The 20,172-nt window shown below is 48.2% G+C and overlaps 1 protein-coding gene across 1 annotated transcript; it reads left to right on the top strand.

Moving 5' to 3' along the window:
* The first annotated feature begins 2,156 nt into the window (after positions 1–2,156).
* marchf9 (membrane-associated ring finger (C3HC4) 9) lies at positions 2,157–19,196 on the top strand. Its single transcript, XM_086213042.1, has 4 exons — positions 2,157–3,694; positions 12,865–13,020; positions 17,476–17,668; positions 18,619–19,196. Exons 1-4 carry the CDS (start codon positions 3,362–3,364, stop codon positions 18,948–18,950), a joined length of 1,014 nt encoding a protein of 337 aa, XP_086069168.1. The 5' UTR covers positions 2,157–3,361; the 3' UTR covers positions 18,951–19,196.
* The last annotated feature ends 976 nt before the right edge of the window (positions 19,197–20,172 follow it).

The raw sequence follows: 20,172 nt of genomic DNA, 5'->3' as shown, positions 1-20,172 counted from the left end.
GCCAGGAACCCCCCCCCCCCCCCCCCCCCGCTGCCCTGGATCTCAACCTTACAGCATCTGATGACCTCATAGTTATGACTTTAGCTGACTGGTTCTGTGGGCGTGGCCTCGCCAAAATGAAGTTCTAAAGATTCTATTGTCTTCACCCTCAGCCCTGGAGTGATGGCGAGATCTTCTCAACCCTGATCACCGTCCAATCATATGCCAGCATCCTCGGGTTTCTGGCTGCGTATGAATGGAATGATGGAGTTCGTCATGAAGTTCTGAATAAGATTACACAAAAATAAAAAAAATAAATGCCACAATGGCGCCTACAGTGCGTAGAGGACATCTTCTACACTTCAACTTAAGATGGGGTGCGTTTTGAATAGCGTGCAACTATCTATTCATCAATCCATTCATCCACCCATCCATCCATCCATCCATCATCCCTCCCTCCATCCATCAATCCATCCATCATCCCATCCATCCATCATCCCTCCATCCATCCATCCATCATCCCTCCATCCATCCATCCATCATCCCTCCATCCATCCATCATCCATCCCTCCATCCATCCCTCCATGTTCCCCCTCTTCTCCTGTTGAGGGTGGTGGGGTGGAGCCTATCCCAGCAGCCTTCACCCTGGACAGGTCACCAGTCCATGGCAGGGCCAACACATAGAGACAGACAACCATTGGCTCTCCCAGCCACGCCTACGGTCAATTTAGAGTCTGGATTAACCTGGTCCCTCTTGATGTCTTTGGACTGTGGAGGAAGCTGGAGTACCAGAGAGAACCCAGCAGGAACAGGGAGAACATGGAGACTCACCCAGAAAGACCCCGTGCTGCAGCCGGGGCTCCACCCACAACCTTCTTGCTTGGGGCCACAGGGAGGACCACTGCTCCACCGGGCCGCCAGCCTGCAACTATTTATTAATTAATATGTCAGTTTTTGATTTCAAATTTTATAAAGGAAATGTTTCTTTACACGTCTTTACTGTGTGGGAAAGTCTCACTTAAAAAAAAACTCCAAACCGCCATCACATTTTTTTTATCTGGGGCACCCCTGGGGGTCCGCACACCACACTTTGGGAATCCACGCTACAGCGCGATGAAGGGACGGGGTATTTTGTAGTCCAACAGGGTGTTAGCATGTCAACGATGAGGTACGTTTGTAGTCCAACAGGGAGTTAGCATGTCAACAATGAGGTACGTTTGTAGTCCAACAGGGAGTTAGCATGTCAACGATGAGGTACGTTTGTAGTTCAACAGGGAGTTAGCATGTCAACGATGAGGTACGTTTGTAGTCCAACAGGGAGTTAGCATGTCAATGATGAGGTATGTTTGTAGTCCAACAGGGAGTTAGCATGTCAACGATGAGGTACGTTTGTAGTCCAACAGGGAGTTAGCATGTCAACAATGAGGTACGTTTGTAGTCCAACAGGGAGTTAGCATGTCAACGATTAGGTACGTTTGCAGTTCAACAGGGAGTTAGCATGTCAACGATGAGGTACGTTTGTAGTCCAACAGGGAGTTAGCATGTCAATGATGAGGTATGTTTGTAGTCCAACAGGGAGTTAGCATGTCAATGATGAGGTATGTTTGTAGTCCAACAGGGAGTTAGCATGTCAACAATGAGGTATGTTTGTAGTCCAACAGGGAGTTAGCATGTCAACAATGAGGTATGTTTGTAGTCCAACAGGGAGTTAGCATGTCAATGATGAGGTATGTTTGTAGTCCAACAGGGAGTTAGCATGTCAATGATGAGGTATGTTTGTAGTCCAACAGGGAGTTAGCATGTCAACAATGAGGTATGTTTGTAGTCCAACAGGGAGTTAGCATGTCAACAATGAGGTATGTTTGTAGTCCAACTGGAAGTTGGTGTGTCAGTGATAAGGTATATTTTTTGTTCAACAGGAAGTTAGCATGTCAGGAATGAGGAATTTTGCAGTCAAACAGGAAGTGAGCACCTGCATGGGTTCCAACCAGGTGTTGACATCAGATGCTGGAGCAGCCTCCTTGACAGCAGGCATGTTGGGGGCTGCTCCTCCTCCTCTCCTCTCCTTTTGACGGACAGGAACGTTGAGTCTCAGATTCGTGTCTTCTTCTGTTTATCCTCTCCTCCTAAAGGGGAGGGGGGGTCCAGTTTGTACTTCGCGGGCACCCAGTGCACGTGGCCGCCGCGTCCACGTCAGCAGAGGGAGATCAGCACCCTGGACAGCGCCTGGTCAACAAGCGTCCCTGCCCCGCCACTGGGAACTCTGGGAGCGCTGGGAGAGGCGCCTCTTCTCCCGGCCGGGACGGACCGACGGACCGCGGACAGCTGAAGAGCTTGTTTACAGAGACGACGGCCAGGTTTTTCCTCCCCGCTCCGGAAGTAGCAGCTGCTCCATCTCCGAGCCGACCATTTCGAGGAGGAGAACCACCGCCAGCAGCAGCACCACCACCATCTGACCCAGTAGTCGGTGCCGTTGCTGCTGTCTGACGGGCCTCGGGTCCGTCCTTCCCTCCTCGTCTCATCAGACGCGTGCCTTCATCGTTGCTCCTCTCGGGCTTTTTTTTTTTAAATTTATTTTTTGGCAAAGAAAATGCTGGCGGACATCGAGCTAAGATGGGAAACGTGGGTTTTCCGGGTGTTTTTGTGTTCCCATCGTTGCAGCTGAAGAGAGAAATGGCACGGATTGTGGTTCTGATCTGGACGGATTCCTCGCGGATCAACCGGAGGCTCCACGAAGAGGAGGTGAAATAGGAAACCCGAGGCTCGGGATGGTCGGGACCGTGGAGGGAACAAAAGACACCTCCTTCTAGAGCTAAACTTCCATCTCCTCCTCCTCCGCCGCCGCCGCCGTTTCTCCTCCTGTTTTTATTTTTTGGATTATGATTCTTGACGCGAGCCCCAGATGTGTCGATGGCACGTCGTTGTGTTCTCCATCCCGGCTTCTATTTCCTGCCTCCGCGCTGCTCCCTCTTCCCCTCGTCCACTCTCTCGCGGTCTTCTGCTATGGGTAGCAAAACATGTAGGCTATTTTTTGCTGCAAGCCCAGTGCATGTGAAGCAGCAGCAGCAGCAGTGCAGGGAAATGGACCGCGGCGATCGAAGAGCCAGCAAATGCTTTCCGGGGCTGGTGGGAGAAGACGCATCCGTTCAGCTGAGCTGTTCGAGGGGTGAATATTGAAGGAGGGAGTCTGGAAGGGAAAATCTTTCATCCGCATTGGCTTAGAAGACACACATGCCATCAGTGGGAGCCTTTATTCCTCCAAGAATGAACACATCTGGTGTATAGTAATAACAACAATAACAACTACAACAATAATAATAATAATAATAATACTCGAGGGAGGTGATAACAGTTGATTTATTCAGTCTATATGTAGCCAAACATGTTCAAGTATCGGATCCGCATGTTTTTTAATGAACTGAAAGTCCTGGTGTTTATGCGATCCGAATCGAGACAGTCCGGCTCAGACACAGATCGACGGTCCACCACCATGCGGGGTCTGGGGATGGGCGGCTGCGGCTGGCCGCCCTTCGTCGACTGCCATTCCCGGGATGATGAGGAGGAGTACTACGGCAGCGACCCGCGGCCCCGGAGCCTGGCGTTTGAGGACAAGGAACCCAAGCTGCAAGTGGGCCTGGACGCCGTGTCTCTGGCCAGCACCGCCAGCAGCCTGCGGACCCCCCAGTGCCGGATCTGCTTCCAGGGCCCCGAACAGGTAGATGCGTGATTTGGTGCTTCAAATTATGTGGAGCCTTTTATTCAAAATCTGCCATTTGTGTGTGTGTGTGTGTGTGTGTGTGTGTGTGTGTGTGTGTGTGTCTCTGGTCCACAACCATCCTCTCTCTCTCTCTCTCTCCCTCCCTCTCTCTCTCTCTCTCCCCCTCTCTCTCTCCCTCCCTCTCTCTCTCTCTCTCCCCCTCTCTCTCTCTCCCTCCCTCTCTCTCTCTCTTTCTCTCTCTCTCTCTCACCCACCCACCTTCCTCTTAACTACCTCTTTTATGAAAAAATAAAGCAGCAGGCCAGGCTGAGATGCGGGACTCTATTGTCTCTGGTCTCAGGTTGCTGGCTGATCTTGTCATCTGAATCACACTGTTTTCATCGGTCCGACCGTCAGCGGCGGGGAGGCAGCTTCAGTTCCCACACATCTGACATCCGGCCAGCATAGCAACAAAGAAAGTTGGCCAATTAGGTCCGCAGGATGACAAACGGAGTGAGAGGGACTGAATATGCATGAGTCACAACCATTTCACAAAAATGCAAATGGAGCGTCCACACGTGTGACAGGAGAGGCCGGTCAGCTGCCGATCACCCCGGACCGACAGTGATGGAAAAGGACATTTTCTATTTCCGCTCTCTTCTTTCACTCCTCTGTGAAAACACGGCTGGAAGCGGGGCAAGTCTTTGGTCTGGGGCCAAATCCTGGTCTCACCAGATGTGCAGAAACCTGTGCCGCCTGCTCGGCAGGTAAACCTGAAGCCTGAGATAATTAGAAACACTGTAAATCCTGTAGGAGCACAGATGGATATTAACATTTAGTCACTTCTCTAGGATAGAGTGTTATTACAGCCCATGTGCTAATTTATGACATCTGCCTCCGAGTTCCAATTGTGAGACATAGTAAACTGGGACTGTAAAGATTAGTTCCAGTGTTTTGGGCGCGAGGCCGTTTGATGTAGCAGACGGGGATCGAGCCCCGGCCGCCGTCTTGCCCACTCCCGTGTCTTCCTTTAATGAAAGGTTGATGTTTGGGGCTTTGGGCTCGCTGGCAAGGTGACTCATCGTGCAACACGGCTCTGAGCTGCCTCTTTTAGCTCCAGACAAAGAGCCGGCAAACAAAGCGCCGAGGGAGAACATGAAGACACATCTCACTCGGATAGCAGCTCTTTTTTTTTTTGTTCCACATACCTCCTTGGGTGCGGGGGTGGGGGGAGTTTGCCATTTTATTGTTATTTCATTATTCAAGCGGGTCACAACAGGCGCCGGAATCGTGTCGCTGTCAGTGGGCCAATTACCTGCAGACATAATCACTTCGCTCTCACTGAGTATGAATCCTTAGTAGCTGTCTGTCAAAGGCGTCAGGGCGCCATGGTACAGTAGCCGGCCCACTCACACACCCCCCCTTGCTGTTTAGAGCCGCAAGAAGCCTGCACAGGTCGGAGGTCAGGGGTCACAGGGGGCCGGCTTTTCTCTTCTCTTCTGAAATTCATCTCACGGTTCACGTTCTAAGTGCCAAAATAACGAGGCGGTCGTGTCCTCTGATTCGGCTGTGGTGTTTTTCTGTAGCAATGAGAGGTTTAGATAGTGAACGTTCTTGGTCCTGGACCTGGAGACGCCCCCCCCCTCAGCTCCAGATGATTCTGCTGCGTTTTTTTCAGTCCCCATCTGATCTGGATGCTGACACTGATTCCAATGCCAGAGCTGTTTTGTCTCGAACACCTTCATCATCGTCCTTGTTGCTGGTAGTGTTTACACCATACCAACCCCTGCAGACCCCCCAGTGGGGAGCCGGCCTGGTTTGCTTCAGGCCCGGTGTCTCAGATGTGGTACCAGTACCAGTGACACTGGGAGATTTTCTCTGAGCTCTGACCTCTCCAGAGAGTCCAGATGGACCTGATAGTTGCTGAGCTGGTTTGGATTTACTTTGGGAACGAACCTGACCTCCAGAACCAGGACAGGTCAGAGTCACGAGGCTGTAGTAAACCAGGGAGGGCTCCCAGTGTCAGCAAATGAACCAGGTTTACCTGGATTCCAGGTCCAGATCGTTCCGATATCTGAAGTCGACATGAAGTGAACGGGTCTGTGAACCAATCTGGCCTCACAGATCCAGAATCACGTGTCCTCACGCGCCATCTTGTCCAAAGGCAACATCGGTAAATATCAGATACTTACGACCTCCAGCTGCTCCCCGCCTGAGTCACGATTGATGGTCATACAGTATGAAGGGTAGCCATCGCAGCGTCTGCACCACTGACCCAACGTTTCAAGGGCGCGTGATTGTCGGTGTCTGAGGCGCCTCAAACACCGATGGATGGGTTCTGATAAGTTTGGTGGACAGAAACTGGAAGCGTCCTGGATCAAACTGTAGATCCCATCATCGACATTTGTCATATTCCTTCCATCCGAGTCAGACGATTGAAAGAAGGATGTTTCTGCTTGCGGATGTCATGCGATTGAATTCTGGATTCTCTGATCCAGAATTTTCAACACAACGGTCCAAAAAACAGACCCTAAAGACCCACTTGTGTCGGTTGGGAGGGACATTAATGACCTGGTTTGGCAAAGCCTCCTGGGAGGAGGGATTCGCTGAGTTCTAGGTTTGTGTTCCTTCTGCCGGCCAGCAGTTCGGTGTTGGGCGCTTCTCGCCATGTGCGTCCGTTTGGCTGTCACATCTTTTAAAAATGTGAGGATACGGTTCTTAACGTAAAGGTTACAGCAGAGCAGGGAGCCCGGTTTTGATTGTCGACGCACCAAATTAACACCTTCCTGGTGTGTGAGGCGACCCCGAGGGACAAACTGACAGCAGTTCAGCTGAACAGGAAGTGTGTGTTGATGTTTGTCAGTAAGTTAGAAACGTTCTGATCCGCCCAAATACGGAACCTTTCCTCTGGCCGGTGAAGGCGGCAAATAATAAACGCTCAGGAGGACGGCGGGTTGGAGAGCGGGGGCTCTGCGGCGGCAGCTGTTCTTCAGACTGGCTTTTGTCAGTTTTCATCATGTTTCAGCACCATCAACCTCCTCTTTTTAATCAGGCAAGTTTCAGTTGACTAAATGTTTCCAAATGGTACCGTAAGTCACCTCAACTGTTCGGGTCCTGATTTAGTGAACGAGCGTTGACCTCATTCTCATCCTGGTGAGCTTCTTTGTCCCTGCAGGTTTCTGGCTTTCGTCCCTTGGCTAACATGTTCATTGGCTGTCGCGCCATTTTACTTGTTCTGATTGTTAGTTTTTGCCGGAGACATCAGGGTCACATCAGTTTTAATCCACGTACTTAACTCTGATGGTATCATATTTATATTTGATCGTCTACCTAACCTGAAATGTCAGCTCAAAATCCAAGTTTTTCCACGTGTTTGTAATTTTCCACCTAATTTTGTTGCTACTCTAATGCCAGGTTTCTCAGTTTAATTAAAATAATCATGTGAAATGAAAATAATCATCATCATCATGATGATCAACAACAGTACTGTAAGATTGCTTCTTCCTCGTGGGATATTTTGTCCTTCTCGTGTTTAAGCAAACCATGAAAAGATGAGTGACAACAAGAATTCTAAAGAAGGTGCATTAATGTGCAGCTGCGAGTTCGTTGGAGACCGAAGACTCCGAGTCTCAGAGGGAATTATTCAACATGAAGAAGAGGACACTGGATAGTCATGCCTTCTGTGCTTGATTTGGTCGCGCGAGGGCACGTTTGACCTTTCGCGTTCCTACCTGCGTCCTCTCCTCGCTGTGTTGTCTCAAAGTGAAGGAACTCACAAACAGAGGAAGCGACATTTCACAAAAGTGGGGTTTTTCCCTCTGTTTTCATTTGAGATGCAGCTGATCAATAATTTCATCATGACTGAGTTAAGAGCACTTAACCCGAGGGTTATCGCATCACAAAGACGCATGAAACCTTGAGCTCATTTAAATCAGCCATGATCGGTGTCATCTGTGCAACGTCAGGTCGCTGATTGGTAACCTTGCAACTCTGACTCATGGCTCCTGTTTGTTGTTGTTGTTGTTTGAGAGCAATTTCTTATCTGCTAAAACAAACCTGGTTTTTAAAAGTTCTGGCTTCCAGTTCAACCACGTGTTCACGTCATTATTTAATATCAGATCTCTCCATCACGCCTTCACTTTCATCTCCAGGAAAACAGAATGAGCATCAAACAAAGACAAATAGCATCCAAACTGACAAAGTAATTGGAAATAAAATAGAAAGAATGTCTAAATCGGGTTGTGCAATGAAATCATACACCAACATCCCTCCCTCCATCCCTCCATCCATCCCTCCATCCATCCCTCCATCCATCCATCCCTCCCTCATCCATCCCTCCATCCATCCCTCCATCCATCCCTCCATCCATCCCTCCATCCATCCATCAATCCCTCCATCCATCCCTCCATCCCTCCCTCATCCATCCCTCCATCCATCCATCAATCCCTCCATCCATCCCTCCATCCCTCCATCCCTCCCTCATCCATCCCTCCATCCATCCCTCCATCCATCCATCAATCCCTCCATCCATCCCTCCATCCCTCCCTCATCCATCCCTCCATCCATCCTTCAATCCCTCCATCCATCCCTCCATCCATCCATCCATCCCTCCATCCATCCATCCATCAATCCCTCCCTCCATCCATCCCTCCATCCCTCCATCCATCCATCCCTCCATCAATCCCTCCATCCATCAATCCCTCCATCCATCCATCCATCAATCCCTCCATCCATCCATCCCTCCATCCATCCATCCATCCATCCATCCCTCCATCCATCCCTCCATCATCCATCCCTCCATCCATCCATCATCAATCCCTCCATCCATCCATCAATCCCTCCATCCATCCATCCATCCCTCCATCCCTCCATCCATCCATCCATCCATCTATCCCTCCATCCATCCATCAATCCCTCCATCCATCCCTCCATCCATCCATCATCCATCCCTCCATCCATCCCTCCATCATCCATCCCTCCATCCATCCATCATCCATCCATCCATCCATCCATCCCTCCATCCATCCCTCTATCCATCCATCATCCATCCCTCCATCCATCCCTCCATCATCCATCCCTCCATCCATCCATCATCCATCCCTCCATCAATCCCTCCATCCATCCATCCCTCCATCCATCCATCAATCCCTCCATCAATCCCTCTATCCATCCATCATCCATCCCTCCATCCATCCATCATCCATCCATCCATCCATCCCTCCATCCATCCCTCTATCCATCCATCATCCATCCCTCCATCCATCCCTCCATCCATCCATCATCAATCCCTCCATCCATCCATCAATCCCTCCATCCATCCATCCCTCCATCCATCCATCAATCCCTCCATCCATCCCTCCATCCATCCATCATCCCTCCATCCATCCCTCCATCCATCATCCCTCCATCCCTCCCTGTTCCCCCTCTTCTCCTGTTGAGGGTGGTGGGGGTGGAGCCTATCCCAGCAGCCTTCCCCCTGCACAGGTCACCAGTCCATGGCAGGGCCAACACATAGAGACAGACAACCATTGGCTCTCCCAGCCACGCCTACGGTCAATTTAGAGTCTGGATTAACCTGGTCCCTCTTGATGTCTTTGGACTGTGGAGGAAGCTGGAGTACCAGAGAGAACCCAGCAGGAACAGGGAGAACATGGAGACTCACCCAGAAAGACCCCGTGCTGCAGCCGGGGCTCCACCCACAACCTTCTTGCTGGGGGCCACAGTGAGGACCACTGCTCCACCGGGCCGGCCTGTACACCAATATATGGCCAATATTTACCAACATGTCAGTGTTTCAGTATCCCAGCCCCCAGTATAAACATCACATCGCAGTACATCATAATAAATCATATTGTTTAGAGCAGCGTATTCAAGTGTGTTACTTTTCAAATGCAAATATTGTTCTAATAAAGTTGAACTGGAGACATGGAACATGTCTAACTGACATATCGTCAGTAACCCAGGTTTACCTGCTCTGTGTCCCGGAGGAGCAACAGGATTTGCATCGTGGCGTCGGCTCATGAATCCTGCGAGCGTTCGAGTTTGCGTCGTTTCTGGAGTTCATGAGTCAAGTTTGAGTCAGATGTTCTCATTCAAAAGCCTGTGTTACGTTGTGATGGTCTGATTGAGTGTTGCTGCTTTTGATCAGGGGTTCACGTTCTTGCGCAAAAAACTGTGCTCCTCTTCCTGAAGGACATCGCCTGTGAAGTGATAACTCACCCAGGAAGTGTATTTTACTGTTAGTTTTAGTGTTCGAACTCCTCCTGCATGACTTGTCTGTGACTCCAGAAAGCAGAAAGAGCCGGCCACGTGCACGTAGCTTGAAGCTCATGGGGACTGACGGCTAACAACTGCAAACATAACAAAGGTTTTGTCCTACAAACTGGGGCAGGACACTTGAGAGTTTCAAGGCATGTTAGGAAAACTGGTTATTAGCAAGTGGCTAAACATGAAGTCATGTGACCCTGGTGTAGCGCCTTCAGAGGCTAACGTTAGCTTTGCACTGCTAACCACTGAGTTCTCCAACCATCATCAAGTGGTTCATTAGTGAAGATGATGATGAAGTTAACTTGGAAGTCTTACAAAGGCCTGAGATCATATTTGTCAAAAAGAGTCTGTGGATGTAGCAGCGGGAGCCCATGGCGATGCTAGCGTCCGGGTTGGCCTGCAAAAATACACCATCGCTGTGGAGCTCTCTGTTGTTTTTCTTCCTTTTTGGCTGAGCTGCGAGTTCCTGATGACTCCTGTTCCATTGACACACATATTTGGTTCAAAAATCATAATCACAGATTTTAAATGTCTTTGTTTTATTTTTTTGCAGCCGATAATAACATCAACATTCTTGCCTGAACATCCTCATTTCACACACACACACACGCGCACACACACACACACACACACACACACACCTCACAACGACAGCTTGACATTTTAGAGATATTTGCTTTCATTTTGTTTTTATTTCCTTCCTCATGCACGTCTGACCTTCTCTGTGTTATCTTTATAATGTCAGCAAGCGAGTTATTTTAAAGTTTATTAGCGGCATGAGGCTCATCTGCCAAACGGCAAATGTGAAGGGACACTCCAAGTCTTTAGAGCCAGATGGGGGAGGACAGACAGACGGACAGAAAAAAAGTCAGGAGTCAATGTTTGCGTCTTCAAACAGCTTCTTTACTGGCAGAGTGACCCTGACACACCCATTTCAGGGTCTGATGAGTAGGAGATTTTTACATTTTACATTTGTATGTGAGATGGATCAGAACAGCCAGCACGTGGTTAGCTTAGCATAAACACAAGACAACAGCTAGCTCCCAAAAACCCATGAATGAACACATGACATCTCACCAACGATGCACAACACAAACCCACGGAGGTGCGTGAAATGAAGATGACCTCTTTTTAATATTAACGTCACAATGTGTGGTGATGAGGGAGACGGCGTGGATGGAGGGGCCCTGGGCGCGTGTGACCAGGCAGAGGGACGGCGCCAACAAAGGTGGTCATTTAGCTTAGCATGAAGACTGGAAAACAAGCTTCCAAAACTCATTATTATCACATAAACATCTCGTTTAGGCCGGCACATTGAATTGATACTTCATGGAAACGACTCTGTGGCCTGTTGTACTTTTCAAATCGCAGGAAGATGCCATATTTGGTCGTTCATTGTTTGTCCAAACGCCGTCTCCGTTGAATATTCTGGTGTTGCAGAGATGTCCTGACTACGACAGACTTCAGATCTCTCTGATACATGTCCCCATAACATTCACTCCATTTACATTTTAATGGGTTTCCCAACAAAATTGAGAACGAAAAATTATAATATCACAAATCACATCTTGATATCGGTTGAATCTAATCACAGTCTGTCTTTTCTGTGCTGCCACATTTAGCATCCAAACGTTCAGGTGGTTTGGGTCTCAACCAACGCTCCCAAATGTCTGAAACTAAATGGCCGTTATTAGTTTGATGAATCAGACACAAAGCTGCTGCAAACTCAGCTTCTGTTCATGAAAACGCTGCTTAAAACGGGCCGGTTTCTGTTGTTTTATCAAGTCGGGGTTCAGGGAGCAGCAAATTTGCAGACTTCCCTTCAGTGTCAGAACAAGTTTACTTCCTCCAGTTGGTGCTTTTTAACATCGCATCCTTTGAATCTCACAACAGTGTGAACTCTCCCAGCCACCCGCCAGTCAGAATGTATGTTTGATGTCTTCCAGGTTTGTTTGCGTTAGCCGGGTTTGTCTCCAGGTTGGCTGAGTTCACTCAGAGTTTGTGTGTCAGGCTTCAGCAGCTCCTCCTGCCCTTGAAGACGCCCAACTCCCTCGACATGCCCCATCCACCGACGAGGCCTCACATCAACCGCGCCTTCATTTGTTTACTAATCCCTCTTCTTCCCCTGAACACGGTTTCTAAATGCTTTTCATTAACTGAAATGGGGACTCGCGAAGCGAAATATACCATCATGGTTTAAGACTTCTGACAGAAGAGATGTATGAGGTTGAATGAGGGTGAGGGCCGGCTTCAGGTGACGCCAAACGCCACACTTGTCCAGCTCCAAAAGTGAAGGGAGGCTTTTCTATTTGTAGGTAGATGGGCTGTCTTTAAAGAGCAGGGGAGGGCTTGTTGGGATTTATTGTGCTCGGTATTTGTTATTTCTCTATTTTCTCCTGGGCTCTGTCACTCATAAACACTAAGCTCATTCACTGAGAGCTTCTATTGGATAATTTAAAAAAGAGCACAGATATGTTGTTTATTTACCATAAATTTGGTGCTAATTTCACTCCCAAAATGCATCGTCAGTTATTTAAATGGTCACAGTGCAGAGACCTGTTGAGCTCCTACTGGTGAAAGGACGAGTACCAGTTCAACACTGCTGTGAATCTGAGTCAGTATCCTGAATGTATTGTAAATTCTTGACCGCAAAATATGTTTGATAGAATATTGCTTTGCTACCTTCTTTGCTCGGTCACCACTGAAAAAAATGTATGTGTTTGTAACTCAGTTTTTTGTTCCCTTGTTGTTCCATTTACATGTTACATTTTTATAGTTTTCAAGGATTGACAGTGTTTTCTAACTCAAGGAGGAGAAAATGTGCTCAGCGCCGGGGAGAACCTTGCTTGAGTGAAGGTGTGAAACAACCAGAGATAATTATCGCTAATTAATCTGGCTACGCTTCCTCCTCCGTCCTGCAGGGGGAGCTGCTGAGCCCCTGTCGCTGTGACGGCTCGGTGCGCTGCACCCATCAGCCCTGCCTCATCCGTTGGATCAGCGAGAGGGGGTCCTGGAGCTGTGAGCTCTGCTACTTCAAGTACCAGGTCCTGGCCATCAGCACCAAAAACCCTCTGCAGGTAAAACCTCTCACACTCTTCACATTCCCACGTCTACACAAGGACTTATATTTACTTTCTGGGGACTTAACCCTTCTTAACCTTTTAATCTTTAATGTGGTGGGACTTCTGAAGTCTTTTATTATGAGTGGGAAGGTCAAACGGGCCAGATGGGAGAATGACAGAGTGTGAGCTTAATTTCCACCCACTTTTAGTCTCTAGAAATAAAATATGCAGTTTCATTTTAATATTTTGAGCTGGTTAGGAGAGAAAACTGACACCATTTCAGAGGCTTTTTATGTCAGTGCACCCAGTACAAGGTTAGCTTTGTTTAGCATGAAGACTGGAAACAAACCAGGGAAACAGCTCACTTCTGAAGCTCATGAATTAATCATCATGTTAGATCCCTTATTTGAAATCTGGAAAGAACTAAAATGTAGAAACTGCAATTTTCAGTTTCAGTACGAAGTCTATGAGAAAATGAGATATAAGGTGTTAATTAGAGAACTTGAGTGGCTAGTTTCCCGTTCAGTCTTTGTGCTAAGCTAACAGTCTGTGTGCTGGACGTGTTGATATATTTAATGTTCAATCATAGATGTGGTTTTAATTCCCTCGTCCTAATAAAAAATGTGTAAAACAAAAGAGGAAATTTTTTTTTGTTTTTATCGATTCCCAGACTGAACACTTTATTCACACACACACACACACACACAGACACACACACACACACACACACACACACACACACACACACATTTACACAGCTATCCATTTCGGGACCTTTTCTTATGACAAACCTTATCAATGAACTCAGAAATTACAGTGTTACAGTGTTAGGACCGGTCTGTGGTCCCTATGAGGACCTGGGGTCCTGCTAAGGTGTGTACCAGAGAAGGTCTCCTGTAGGTAACAAAAAAAACGTCTCACACAGACATGCACACACACACACACACACACACGCAAAGACACACACGATGACATCCCTGCGAGTACTTTGGAGGATATTATACACTCCCCAGCGACTCAACCCATAACCCTCCTTCAAAGCTGACATCCTGGTTCATGTATTTCTACGCTGATGCTGCTACGAGGGCGGTGGACGGTTCGTTCTGATCTCAGGTCTTGGATGTGTCAGTGGCAGCGTCTCAGTGATAGAAGCCTGAGCTGCAGATTCCTCCTATGAGGGCTGTTACTGTCAGCATGTTACATGTGATGGGTCATGTAGGCGGGTCATAGTGCCGTAATGTCCCCATAAACCAGCCAGAGGAGCCATAATGGCGGTTGTGATGTCCAGGTGTGTTTCCTTCATGACTCTTTTTCAACAGTTATGATGATTTTTTGATCGAGTACCAACATCACTGCTATGGAGGCCCGGTTCCAGCTGTCAGGCTTTAAGTGTCATAATTTTTCATTTGAAGTTAAACGTTTTAGCAAGGACAGAAAAAAACGGAAACCAAACTGAAAAGCTGTAGCAGTGATAGCGCAGTGATAGCGCAGTGATAGCGCAGTGGTAGGGCAGTGATAGCGCAGTGGTAGGGCAGTGATAGGTTAGTGATAGGGTAGTGATAGCGCAGTGATAGGGCAGTGGTAGGGCAGTGATAGGTTAGTGATAGGGTAGTGATAGCGCAGTGATAGGGCAGTGGTAGGGCAGTGGTAGGGCAGTGATAGGTTAGTGATAGGGTAGTGATAGGGTAGTGATAGCGCAGTGATAGGGCAGTGGTAGGGCAGTGATAGGTTAGTGATAGGGCAGTGGTAGGGCAGTGATAGGGCAGTGATAGGTTAGTGATAGGGTAGTGATAGCGCAGTGATAGGGCAGTGGTAGGGCAGTGATAGGTTAGTGATAGGGTAGTGATAGGGCAGTGGTAGGGCAGTGATAGGGTAGTGATGGCGCAGTGATAGGGCAGTGACAGCGCAGTGATAGGGCAGTGATAAGGCCATGATAGCGCAGTTATAGGGCAGTGGTAGCGCAGTGATAGGGCAGTGACAGCGCAGTTATAGGACAGTGATAAGGCCATGATAGCGCAGTTATAGGGCAGTGGTAGCGCAGTGATAGGGCAGTGACAGCGCAGTTATAGAGCAGTGATAAGGCCATGATAGCGCAGTTATAGGTTAGTGATAGGGTAGTGATAGCGCAGTGGTAGGGCAGTGATAGGGTAGTGATATCGACGTGGTAGTGATAAGGGAGTGATAGCACATTGATAGGGCAGTGACAGCGCAGTGATAGGGCAGTGATAAGGCCATGATAGCCCAGTTATAGGGCAGTGGTAGCGCAGTGATAGGGCAGTGACAGCGCAGTTATAGAGCAGTGATAAGGCCATGATAGCCCAGTTATAGGGCAGTGGTAGCGCAGTGATAGGGCAGTGACAGTGCAGTTATAGAGCAGTGATAAGGCCATGATAGCACAGTGATAGGGCAGTGACAGCGCAGTGATAGAGCAGTGATAAGGCAATGATAGCGCAGTGATAGGGCAGTGGTAGCGCAGTGATAGGGCAGTGACAGCGCAGTTATAGAGCAGTGATAAGGCCATGATAGCACAGTGATAGGGCAGTGACAGCGCAGTGATAGAGCAGTGATAAGGCAATGATAGCACAGTGATAGGGCAGTGACAGCGCAGTTATAGAGCAGTGATAAGGCCATGATAGCACAGTGATAGGGCAGTGACAGCGCAGTTATAGAGCAGTGATAAGGCCATGATAGCACAGTGATAGGGCAGTGACAGCGCAGTGATAGAGCAGTGATAAGGCAATGATAGCACAGTGATAGGGCAGTGACAGCGCAGTGATAGAGCAGTGATAAGGCCATGTTAGCACAGTGATAGGGCAGTGACAGCGCAGTGATAAGGCAGTGGTAGGGCTGTGGTAGCCCAGTGGTAGGGCAGTGACAGTGCAGTGATAGAGCAGTGATAAGGCCATGATAGCGCAGTGACAGGGCAGTGGTGGCGCAGTGGTAGGCTAGTGGTAGGGCAGTGACAGCGCAGTGATAACGTCTATCACTCCGCCGCTGTGCTCCGGCAGGTTTCCAGGTTCCTGAGGGATTCATTTGTGCAGATCATCTCTTCATGGAAAGAAAACTCTGAACATATAGAACTTAGAAATGCAGTCAGGCACCAACACTCCTCGCTAGAACAAATCTCGGCCGTCACTGTGGTGTGAGGACAGTTTGCCATATTGTGCTGACACATTTTGCCTCTGCGTCACCGTCCGTCTGCCCTCCTTTTCAAAGGCAGCCAACGGCTCTCCAACCTATTGAGAAGATGCCATATGTGTGTTGATGCGTGTCTTTTTGGTGGACATTTGCTGTTGCTGGTGTGTGTTGACATCATCTTTCTGATTTTATATTGTTTCTATGTGTGATGTTTTATTCTGTCATGTTTTTGTGACGCTTAGATTAAGAAGACTTGGTTATATTTTACAAATAGACTGTGTGAAGAAGTGGACGTAGCTTCCGTGTTAGAAAAATGAGTGGAAGAAAAGTGCAAGAAAATAAGGAGTCTGTGTAAAAGTCTATGAGATGACGCTACTTCTCTTTTGAATCATTCAGGATGATGTCACAGGTGATGTCATCATGATCTCTTAAAGTGTTACTTCACATGAAAAGTGTATTTTGCCTTTCAAATACTCACTAATAGGAGTACTGACCTCACTAAGATGTTTTTTCCCTCCTGTATTTCTTCTTTGTGACTCCAGGGAGCAGCAAAATCCAGCCATGTACATTTACCTTGAAGCTAATGGAGAATGACGGCTAACAACAGCTAAAATGCTCAAAAACATCCGTTCACAAATTGTCCAGGTCGTCCGCTACGATCCAGATCTTAATCCAGCCTTATTATCAATAATCCGCAAACACTCTGATTGGAGATTAGAGACGGTCAGGGTTGGATGGTTTTTAGCTCGAATCAAAGTGTTTGTGGATTATTTAGAGGACATGGATTAAACTGCATGACGACCTGGAGAGTTTGTGAGTGGATGATTAGGAGTGAGATGAATTCCCAGGTTCAGTCACCCACCAGGTGCCGTTGCTGCCGATACCGCGTGACAAAGCCCGTCTCAGGGCGCTGTTGGGTTGGTTGGTGGTACCAGCAAACACCAAACTTTGCACTGTGCTGGAGTCCTGTTGAGGTCCTGTGTAACATATTAATATATTTTAGTTTCTAAAAGTTGCTTTGCAGCAGGAAGCGTGGGTTCAACTCCCACTGACAGCACCTTCAACAAAACTGTGTTTTCTGAACCGCAACCAAGTGTGTTTGTGTCTTGAGATAAATTTAAACTTCCGTGTTGAATCTCCACTCTCTGACCTCCAGGCTGAGAAATACGGAATGAAACTGACGGGCAGCAAATACTGACATGAACACACTGGATCTTTAAGTGTTGGAAGTGTTTACTTTCCGATTTGACTTGTGTTTTTGTGGGATGATGTTGAGTACAGGACATGTGACACTGCTGTACTGGTTCTAAACCTGCCCTCCCTCCGTCCCAGTGGCAGGCCATCTCTCTGACTGTGATAGAGAAGGTGCAGATCGCCGCCATCATCCTGGGCTCGCTGTTCCTCATCGCCAGCATCTCCTGGCTCATCTGGTCCTCCCTCAGCCCCTCGGCCAAGTGGCAACGGCAGGACCTGCTCTTCCAAATCTGCTACGGCATGTACGGCTTCATGGACATCGTCTGCATAGGTAAACCTGCCGCCGTACGATCCCCAGCAGGACAGAAGGAGCGATGTAGTCACAGGGCTTAGTGACACCAGCGGATGCGTTATGCAGCAACAAGAGTAGCAAAGACAACAGGACGCGTTCTGCAGCGACGACAAGAGTATTAATAAAGATGGGCTGCACGAGGCAAGGACGCGCTACCGTCTTCACACTCTGGTTGTTGAGGTCATACAACGTTACACAGAAAGGTGTGTGAAATAAGCAGATGCTGCATAGATAGGAGAGGACAAGCGGCCGAAAAGCCAGCACAGCTGGGTGACGTCACATTAGGGACTATTTTCTCTGAGACCTGGCGGACTCTTCCTGTGTGGAGTTGAGACCACAGCGGGAACAGATGGCGTCAGATTTCTGCTCTGCGATGATCACCAACTGTCTGTGCTCCTCCAGATGGAAAGTTCCCACCTGTGACTGCAGCTCTGCACGTCCCGGGCTGTGGATGTGCAGTCAGAGGCCGCAACACGGAACTTGTTCCCTCAGTTCAGTCCTAGCCAGGCCAAGACACAACCTGTCGAGGGAACAAGTTAAATCCTTTGCCTTCAAAATAACTGGACTGGGTAGACAAGTTGTGTCACGTGACCTTAAAGATATTAAATTAAAGGAACACGTTACGCCTGATCCCCGAGATATAACTATACAGAGCGAACATGTCACATCTGATGACCTCCAAATGATTCTATTCTGGGAGCAGGTTTGACCTTCTGGCCTCAAAATAACCAAATTGGGGGAGGGGCAATGAGGGAACACATTAAATTAGGGGAACAAATTACATCCAGTGGCTTTAAAATGAATAAATTGAGGGAAGAACTTTTCCCTTGACCTCAGCAGTTGCGGGTGTAAGTGACATCTTGTGGCCCCGATGAGTTGCTGAGAGGGAGCGAGTTACTTATCTGGTGTCCTGCTTCCTGTCCCTGCAGGCCTCATCATCCACGAGGGTTCGTCGGTGTATCGGATCTTCAAACGATGGCAGGCTGTCAATCAGCAATGGAAGGTTCTGAACTATGAGAAATCGAAGGACTTGGGTGACCCGGTGAGTTCCAGCAGCAAGGCGGGGGCCCGCGGCTCTCGCGGGAACCCCCACGGCCTGGCCAGCAGCAGCGCCGGCCGGCAGAGCAGGAGGCTAAGAACTATTCTGAACCACCACTGTGGATACACCATCTTGCACATCTTGAGTCAGCTGCGGCCGAACGACCCGCGGATCAGCGCCGCCGCCAACCGGGAGGTGGTGATGAGGGTTACCACCGTATGAGTCTGCATGTGCGGGGGAGCGACTCGGTCCTCGTGTGCGGGTGTAAATGAACTTACGCCGAACAGCAGAGACTCGGCAGGCAGCAGGAGGCTGCAGGAGCTGAGCGCCGCCTGCAGCATCAACAGACGAGCAGACACTTGAGGATTTCTCCTCTTGTTTCGTACCACTAAAGGAGGCCAGATGCTCCTTTCAATAATTAAGGAACTGATGAAAATAAGGACGAAAACACATTAAAGACATGAAACATGTGAGGGTGGGGTGGGGTGGGGTGGAGGGGTGGTGGGGCGGGGGTGTAAACAGGCTTTATAACCTAACCCAAGACGACGAGACGTTTTTCCAGTTCGATATCAGGATGCACAGAGACATTTTCCTTTGATTTGATCTCCTTGATTTGATTTGTATCGCTTCATTTTGGGGGTTTTTTACTCACTTTGATTTTTGTACGGATGGTGTGATTTTAGAGGAAGTCACGTAACTCCATACATGCCAAGCTTTTCCAGATGTGTAATGATCTGAAAATTTCTACCGATGCCGGGCGATATCGACCGCAAACTGAAACAAACAAACAAACAAGAGGGGGGAAGAAAAAAAAACACTGAGGAACAATAAGTCATTACAAGTACGGAAAAAAAAAATCAAAATATATATATTTAAAAAAATGAAATCAATATGATTTCAGTGACACTTTCTGCAATAAAGTATGTACATTTCACAGGGAATTTTGCATGGGTATATAATTTTATTCTTCATCACATAACATAAGCACATGAGGAGTGTGCTGTATTTCGAATGGTGCTTGCTAAAATAAACACTTCTGAGGTCACTGCACCGACGTCTTGTCGACCAGACAAACGCAGTGTTCCAGCTACTTCAGCTCAAATGCCGAGTGTTGCTGCTGTGTGCTGATTCAGATTTGATAACAAGTAAACTATTGGATTAAAACTGGGGATCAACCGATCTCTTCCTACTCCGGCTCACCCTGTCTCTTCTTTGACCTCCGCGCCTGAACCGTTCGCTCGGGGGTGTCGAGGTTTTCTAGCGTGAGAAAAATGTCAAGAGGTCACAACGTTTTAGGAGAAATACTTTTTTTTTCTCTCCATTCATCAACCAGTTTGTTGCTGCAGTTACTTGTAGATGGACAGGAAAGTCCTTCGTTCGATCTTTTTGCTGCTTTTCTTTGATAGGATTTGGAACCGGATATCTCTGAGGATGAATGAAACAC

The sequence above is a fragment of the Aulostomus chinensis genome, chromosome 9, assembly GCF_037954235.1.
Source record: "Aulostomus chinensis isolate RoL2024-O1b breed Wild chromosome 9, RoL_Achi_v1.0, whole genome shotgun sequence".
NCBI classification, from domain to species: Eukaryota; Metazoa; Chordata; class Actinopteri; order Syngnathiformes; family Aulostomidae; genus Aulostomus; species Aulostomus chinensis.
The sequence above is the reverse complement of the archived record's forward strand: the minus strand, read 5'-3'. Positions and strand labels throughout refer to the sequence as shown.

Excerpts from the sequence above, each read along its gene's own strand:
- marchf9 (XM_086213042.1), top strand. The coding sequence starts at position 3,362 with ATGTTCAAGTATCGGATCCGCATGTTTTTTAATGAACTGAAAGTCCTG. Across the intron at positions 3,695-12,864 it reads GCTTCCAGGGCCCCGAACAG|GGGGAGCTGCTGAGCCCCTG; the intron begins GTAGATGCGTGA and ends TCCGTCCTGCAG. Across the intron at positions 17,669-18,618 it reads CATGGACATCGTCTGCATAG|GCCTCATCATCCACGAGGGT; the intron begins GTAAACCTGCCG and ends CTGTCCCTGCAG.